The sequence below is a fragment of the Berghia stephanieae genome, unplaced genomic scaffold (genome assembly GCF_034508935.2).
Source record: "Berghia stephanieae isolate SIO BIC M18660-M18661 unplaced genomic scaffold, UCSD_Bste_1.3 scaffold3167, whole genome shotgun sequence".
Lineage (NCBI taxonomy): Eukaryota > Metazoa > Mollusca > Gastropoda > Nudibranchia > Aeolidiidae > Berghia > Berghia stephanieae.
The window spans coordinates 1-8,330 of record NW_027624364.1 but is presented as its reverse complement, the minus strand read 5'-3'; the positions used below and the strand labels follow the sequence as shown (position 1 = coordinate 8,330).

At 38.4% G+C, this 8,330-nt stretch overlaps 1 protein-coding gene across 1 annotated transcript; it reads right to left on the bottom strand.

The window, feature by feature from the left end:
- Positions 1-307: 307 nt before the first annotated feature.
- Positions 308-8,166, bottom strand: LOC144961586 (uncharacterized; the record flags this gene model as incomplete). Its single annotated transcript, XM_078894723.1, has 12 exons — positions 8,048-8,166; positions 7,006-7,170; positions 5,929-6,184; positions 4,211-4,351; positions 3,820-3,981; positions 3,166-3,402; positions 2,640-2,813; positions 2,191-2,451; positions 1,648-1,827; positions 1,198-1,446; positions 683-841; positions 308-519 (listed from the first exon to the last, which is right to left on the bottom strand). Coding segments are annotated over exons 2-12 (2,133 nt in total), but the record flags the coding sequence as incomplete, so codon positions are not given.
- Between the last annotated feature and the right edge of the window lie 164 nt (positions 8,167-8,330).

Genomic DNA, 8,330 nt, shown 5'->3' with positions numbered 1-8,330 from the left:
CAATTCATTAATCATTTTAAACCTAGAATCTATCTAACTGAATTTAGGATATAAGGTGCTCCAAGAAAGTAATATGGAGATAATTTTAGGATTAAAATATGAATTAGAAAAGTTTTGACAAAAATTCAAAGAGTCGTTTTTCATCAATATGATGATAATTTTGTTAAAACGCTTACTAAAATCTTCCTAAGATATTATTTTGATTATTTTATGGCCTACATTTCATTTTGTTCGTTTAAAATGTTTGTGGCTTCTTAATCATACTTTTTGTAATACTGCTTAATGTTTTGATATTATTGATACTTACTCTCACGCTTCCACTTCCGCTTCCGCTTCCAGAGCCTGAGCCAGATCCAGATCCATAGGACATGCCAGAGCCGGAGCCATAGGACATACCAGAGCCAGAGCCGGATCCAGAGCCAGAGCCATAAGACATATCACCAGAGCCAGAGCCAGAGCCGGAGCCGGAGCCATAAGACATATCACCAGAGCCAGAGCCGGAGCCACTGAAATAACGCTCTGAGGAAAAGAATCAATTTTATGTGATGTATTAATGTTATAATTGTTTTGTTATTGATAAGTGTTTAGTATTTTGGAAATTTTACAAGGTGTTATATCAATGTTTGTATAATACAAATTCCATCATGCTAAATTTTGAACGAATATTTCATTTAGTACTTACTCTCTTCACTCCCAGAACCAGAGCCAGATCCTGAGCAAGAACCAGAGCCAGAGCCAGAGCCAGAGCCGGAGCCAGAGCCGGATCCGGAGCCGGAGCCAGAGCCAGAGCCAGAGCCGCTTCCACTTCCACTACCACTGCCGGATCCACTGAAGTAACGTTCTTAGAAATTGGATGAGGGATTGAAAAATGTTGGTACAATATCCGTTGTTCATTTATGATTCTAAATATAGAATGACTCAGAAATGAAATTTAAGATAGAAGTGCCTCCAATAAAGTTATTTGGAGATAATTTTATGATTAAAATTCGGATTAGAAAATTTATGGAAAACAGAATTTGATGATTTTGTTTTTATCTGCATGATGCTAATTTTCTTAAAACGCTCACTAAAATATTTCTAGGCAATTATTGTAATTATTTTATGGCCTAGATATTTTTACAAGTTAAAGAATGTACATAGCTTTATAATTACACCCTTTCTATAATGCCTAATGTTTTGATATTGTTGAATACTTACTCTCAACGCTTCCACTTCCGCTGCCATAGCCAAAAGATCCAGAGCCTGAGCCAGATCCAGATCCATAGGACATACCAGAGCCGGAGCCAGAGCCAGAGCCAGAGCCATAAGACATATCACCAGAGCCAGAGCCGGAGCCAGAGCCATAAGACATATCACCAGAGCCAGAGCCGGAGCCAGAGCCATAAGACATATCACCAGAGCCAGAGCCAGAGCCGGAGCCAGAGCCGGAGCCACTGAAATAACGTTCTGTAGAAAAAATCAATTTGATGTGATGATTAGTGTTTTATTTGTTTTGTTGTTAGCTGAAGAGGGGTTCTTATCCCGAAAAGATGAGTGTTTACTATTTTATTTTGTTCATTTTAATAAGCTGTTATACAGCTATTACTGTTTATACCTAACTGTCTGCATCATGCTAAATTTCAAACAAAATTTGTTTTTAATTCTTACTCTCTTCACTACCAGAGCCAGATCCTGAGCCAGAGCCAGAGCCAGAGCCAGAGCCGGAGCCAGAGCCATAAGACATATCACCAGAGCCGGAGCCGGAGCCGGAGCCAGAGCCAGATCCAGAGCCGGAGCCAGAGCCGCTTCCACTTCCACTACCACTGCCGGATCCACTGAAGTAACGTTCTGAGACATTGGATGAGGGATTGAAAAAGATTGGGATATGACATCCGTTGTTCAATTGTGATTCTAAATCAAGAATGACTCAGATATGAAATTGAAGATACACGGTGCTCCAAGAAAGTTATTTGAAGATAATTTTATGATTAAAATACGGACTAGAAAATTTAAGAAAAACGGAATTTGATGATTTTGTTTTTTTTCTACTTGATACTAATTTTCTTAAAACGCTCAAATAAAATATTTCAAGGCAATCATTGTAATTATTTTATGGCCTAGATGTTTTGACAAGTAAAAAAAAAATGTACATAGCTTTATAATTACACCCTTTCTATATTGCCTAATATATTGATATTGTTGAATACTTACTCTCAACGCTTCCACTTCCGCTGCCATAGCCAAAAGATCCAGAGCCTGAGCCAGACCCAGATCCATAGGACATACCAGAGCCGGAGCCATAGGACATGCCAGATCCGGAGCCAGAGCCAGAGCCAGAGCCATAAGACATATCACCAGAGCCAGAGCCGGAGCCAGAGCCATAAGACATATCACCAGAGCCAGAGCCGGAGCCAGAGCCATAAGACATATCACCAGAGCCAGAGCCAGAGCCGGAGCCACTGAAATAACGTTCTGAGGAAAAGAATCAATTTTATGTGATGTATTAATGTTTTATTTGTTTGTTGTTAACTGAAGAGGGGTTCTGATCCCGAAAAGTTAAGTGTTTAGTATTTTTTTAGTTTGAATAAGCTGTTATACGGCTATTACTGTTTATATAACCATGCTAATATTTCAAACAAAATTTGTATTTTAATTCTTACTCTCTTCACTACCAGAACCAGAGCCAGATCCTGAGCCAGACCCAGAGCCAGAGCCAGATCCAGATCCAGAGCCGGAACCAGAGCCATAAGACATATCACCAGAGCCGGAGCCGGAGCCAGAGCCAGAGCCGCTTCCACTTCCACTACCACTGCCGGATCCACTGAAGTAACGTTCTGAGAAATTGGATGAGGAATTGAAAAATGTTGGTACAATATCCTTTGTTCATTTATGATTCTAAATATAGAATGATTCAGAAATGAAATTGAAGATAGAAGTGCCTCCAATAAAGTTATTTGGAGATAATTTTATGATTAAGATTCGGACTAGAAAATTTATGAAAAACGGAATTTGATGATTTTATTTTCATCTACTTGATGTTAATTTTTTTAAACGCTCACTAAAATATTTCAAGGCAATCATTGTAATTATTTTATGGCCTAGATGTTTTGACAAGTTAAAAAATGTACATAGCTTTATAATTACAACCCTTTCTATATTGCCTAATGTTTTGATTTGAATACTTACTCTCAACGCTTCCACTTCCGCTGCCATAGCCAAAAGATCCAGAGCCTGAGCCAGATCCAGATCCATAGGACATACCAGAGCCGGAGCCAGAGCCAGAGCCAGAGCCATAAGACATATCACCAGAACCAGAGCCGGAGCCAGAGCCATAAGACATATCACCAGAGCCAGAGCCGGAGCCAGAGCCATAAGACATATCACCAGAGCCAGAGCCAGAGCCGGAGCCACTGAAATAACGTTCTGAGGAAAAGAATCAGAGATATTTTGATTAACTTTCTGTTCATTTATACACATACTCAAAGACTACTGGGTGGTCTAGAAATGACATTCAGGTTTTAAAGGAAGTTATTTTAATATTTTATGGAAGAAAGTTTTGGGACTAGAAATTCAAGTGCAACGACTTTTGACGAGAAAATCTTCATCTACATGATGTTAAATTGAATACTAGTGGCTAGAAACTGAACTGTGGAATAATCTGGATTTTATGGGATGTATAAAAGTTTTAACTGTTTTTGTTGTTGGTTGAAGACAAATTTTGGGTCCAAAATGTTCTGCGTTAAGCATCAATTTAATTTTATAAGTTGCCATTTTTATTTTTGTTTATTAATATCTTGATAATGACTGTAAATGTTAAGCAAAAAGATGTAGAATACTTACTCTCTTCACTGCCAGAACCAGATCCAGAACCAGAGCCTGAGCCTGATCCAGAGCCAGAGCCAGAGCCAGAGCCGGAACCGGAGCCAGAGCCGGAGCCAGAGCCATAAGACATATCACCAGAGCCGCTTCCACTTCCGCTGCCGGATCCACTGAAGTAACGTTCTGAAAAAAAAGGAAAAAAATATTACACTTAATGACCAAGCGATTCTGAAATTCAAAAGCTAAAAGACATTGATTGTTTCGATATTCTATGGAGTACAGCTTGGGGCTAGAAAGACATTTTATGTGCAACAGAATTTGACGAGTTAAATGTCATCTACAAGATGCTCAAAACAAAAATGCATCAAAAGTATTTATTACGCCATTACCACAACTGATGTTGAATGCTTACTCTCTTCACTGCCAGAACCAGAGCCTGAGCCTGATCCAGAGCCGGAGCCAGATCCTGAGCCAGAGCCGGAGCCAGAGCCGGAGCCAGAGCCGGAACCAGAGCCGCTTCCGCTTCCACTGCCAGATCCGCTGAAGTAACGTTCTGAGAAAATAAAGTGTAAATGTTGCTGCTCGAAGCTCGAAGAAATAAATAATAACGTGAAGTTGAATGTAAGCTTCAATTTAATTACAAAAACAGATCAAATGAACGTTTCGGGTTTCCCCTTTACCAACAAAACAGCTACTGCTGCTGCCACTAATGATTATACTTATACCGACATCCCTTAATTATTATGATTATTTTTTATATTTTTTGTATTTATTTTCAATTCCATTATATTTATTTTCCAACAATAGTCTACACGTTTTTATATTTCATTTTATATTTCACTTTCTAAACTGCATTACACAGTTCCTCCCCGCCTCCCCTCTTTTCATTTAATTAATTGCACACTTTTAAGAAATATCTAGTATTCTATTTCAATTAGTGCTTCCTTACAAAGGAGCATAATATTTCCTGCCAACCAATGTTTTGTTTATTCATCTTAACTACGCCACTACCACATCATCTCATTCATCTGTGGTGTTTCAATCATCCTGTTTTGTTGATAAAGGGGATCCCGAAACGTTCATTTGATCTGTTTTTGTAATTAAATTGAAGCTTACATTCAACTTCACGTTATTATTTATTTTAGAAAATAAATGACGGATTGAAGTTTGATACAATATTTGTCCATATATGGGTAAAGACTAGAATGATTCAGAGATGAGATTCAAGGTAAACTCTGTCTAAAACGTAATCCAAAGAAGAATAAACATACCAGGCCGTTAACAGCTTTGTCTTTGTCGGAAAAAAAATTGCAAGATCGCCTATCAGGCGTCATGTCATGTCTCGTACTAGAGGTTGAGCGTTGCTGTTGGCTATATACCCTTGTAAAGCGCTTTGAGCACATTTAGTGGTTATAGCACTGTAGAAATGCTCTGTTTTTTTTTTGTTATTTATATAATAAATGCGAATTTATGATTATTCCCATCTAGTTTTACGGAAAACCCGAATTTATGGAACACAATAGCAAAAATAGATAATAAAAAACAAAACAAAACAACTTGAGCTTTTAAAGAGTGCAAAATCCACTAAATGTGCTCAAAGCGCTTTACAAGGGTCCCTGACCAACAGCAACACGTAACATGTTAGAACGAGACATGGCGATATAATTTTTTTTTCGATATAGACAACACTGTTAAAGACCAAGTTCTCATTTTACACCTGATTTTTTATTCTCCATTGGCCTCTGGAACTTCATCGTATAATAATAATAATAATAATAATAATAATAATAATAATAATAATAATAATGATGATGATGATGATGATGATGATGAGATGATGATGATGATGATGCTGATGATAATAATAATAATAATAATAATAATAAATAATATATAATAATAATAATAATAATAATAATAATAATAATAATAATAATAATAATAATAATAATAATAATAAATAATAATAATAATAATATAATGATAATGATAATGATAATGATAATAATAATAATAATAATAATAATAATAATAATAATAATAATAATAATAATAATATAATAATAATAATAATAATAATAATAATAATAATAATAATAATAATAATAATAATGTATCACAGTTTCTTACTCTTTTCATAGGAACCTGATCCAGAGCCAGAGCCAGAGCCATAGGACATGCCAGAGCTGGAGCCAGAGCCATAGGACATACCAGAGCCGGAGCCAGAGCCAGAGCCATAGGACATACCAGAGCCGGAGCCAGAGCCATAGGACATGCCAGATCCGGAGCCAGAGCCATAGGACATGCCAGAGCCAGAGCCAGAGCCAGAGCCAGAGCCGGAGCCAGAGCCAGAGCCAGAGCCGGAGCCGGAGCCGGAGCCAGTCATCTGTAGCAATGAACAATAGTGTGTAAACAAGCGCATAATCGCATTTAACAATACCTATTGACGCTATGCTAGTAAAATACTCTCAACAGTAAGTTGTATAATTCATTAGAAAATATATATCATATTTAGGTATTTTAGTAAATAGCTCTTTTCTTCTTTCTTCGAATTATGTGCATCTCTAGATGCTAAAAGTTTTAACAAATAGGGGGGGGGGGGGGGGCAACATCTCAGTTTGTAGAACGTTCGTTTTACACGCAAAAAGGACCAAGATCTGTCCCGGGGGCAGTTGAGATTTTTTTCTGACCCCCCCCCCCCCCTTGTCTACCTAACACGGATTGGGTGATGGGTCTTTTAGTTCTGGTGAAAGTACTTTGAGATCGACTGCAGTCCTATACAAAGGGTAGCTAGCAATTGCTATTGTCTGTTTCATGCTATAGAACCCGGGATAAAACTTCGGTTCCATGGGCCTAATGGCTCTGATAAACTGCTTTTTTGAACAAACTGTGTAAGATCTCTTAAGCGAGACGATTTGACTGGAGTTAACCAGCTCTCTGTTGTTATATGCGACATCAGCGACAACATAATGATGCCGATGATGCTGATGATGATGATGATGATGATGATGATGACGATGATGATGATAACGATGATGATGACGATGATGATGATGATGATGATGTTAACATTCGAAGCTCAAAGAAGTAAATAACAATGTAAAATAAGCTTCAATTCAATAAACGAAAACAGATAATAATGTGGACGTTTCGGGTTTCCCCTTTATCAACAAAACACGATAAGCGAAACACTGTATGCAGACTTACCCCCAAGAAGTTCATGATGCCGTCCATGTCAGAGCTGTCCAGCTGAAGGTCTTCAGTGTCCAGTCCAGTGACGCTGACAATGATCTGAATGATCTCGGCCATCAGTTCTTCAGTCTTTGCCTGCCATTTGGCAATTTTCTGCTCCGATGTCCTTGATGTCAGCTCCTGTGGATGACGTCACATTTGATGGTTTGTGTTTGATTGGTGGGTGATGGGTGTATGAATACATATATTCGAGTTTATGTATATTTCGCAATGTCCACTGAACGTGCTCAAACGGCTTTACAAAGGGTCCCTGACCAACAGCAATACGTAACATAAAGAACTTGATATGACACATGTTAGGCGATTATGCAATTTTTTTTCCGACAGAGACAATGTCGTTAACGACCAGGTACTCATTTTACACCTGAGTACGGTGAGAGAATGTGAGTGAAGAGTTTTTTCCAAAGGACTCAACTATGCGCCGAACAAGACTCGAATCCAGGAGCTTTAGATCATAAAGCGAGTGTCATACCACTAGACCAAATAGCCGCACAAAGAATAAGGAGGCGGAATGGAGAAGGGAGAAGGAGGAGGAAGGGTGCGAGGAGCATTGTGAGGAAGCTAATTAGGAGGAGGATGAAAAGAAGGATGTCAATGAGTAGGATGGGGATGAGGAGGAGGATCGGGAGGAGGAGGTGTTGGGGTGGTGGAGAAGGAAGAAGAAGAAGAAGAAGAAGAAGAAGAAGAAGAAGAAGAAGAAGAAGAAGAAGAAGAAGAAGAAGAAGAAGAAGAAGAAGAAGAAGGAGGAGGAGGAGGAGGAGGAGGAGGAGGAGGAGGAAGAGGAGAAGCGGAAGGAGGAAAATGAAGAATGGGCGGAGGGGAGGAGGAAATCAAATCGAGGGGAATGTCCAACAACGTACCTTCAATCTCAACAATCATTTTTTCAATTAGATCAGTAGACCAGCACGTACGTTCAATCTTAACAATCATTAGATCATATGCCCAATCACGTACCTTCAATCTCAGCAATCATTAGATCAAATAGCCCTGCACGTACCTTCAATCTCAGCAATCATTTTTTCAATCTCTTCCATGGCAGCTCCTGCCTCTTCTTCAATCTTGGGGGCGATTTCTTGCATGGGTTGGGGGTTCTGTGCGTGAAATTCTCCAAATTGCCTGTGGTGTGATAGAACGAAATTGACGTAACTCTTTTTTAAAAGTTTTTAGCCATCAATTTTGTGAGTAGTTTTCACTAAATTGTACTAATCAGAATTAAACTTTTCTTCTTCTTCTTCTTCTTTTCTTCTTCTTTTTCTTCTTCTTCTTTTCTTCTTCTTCTT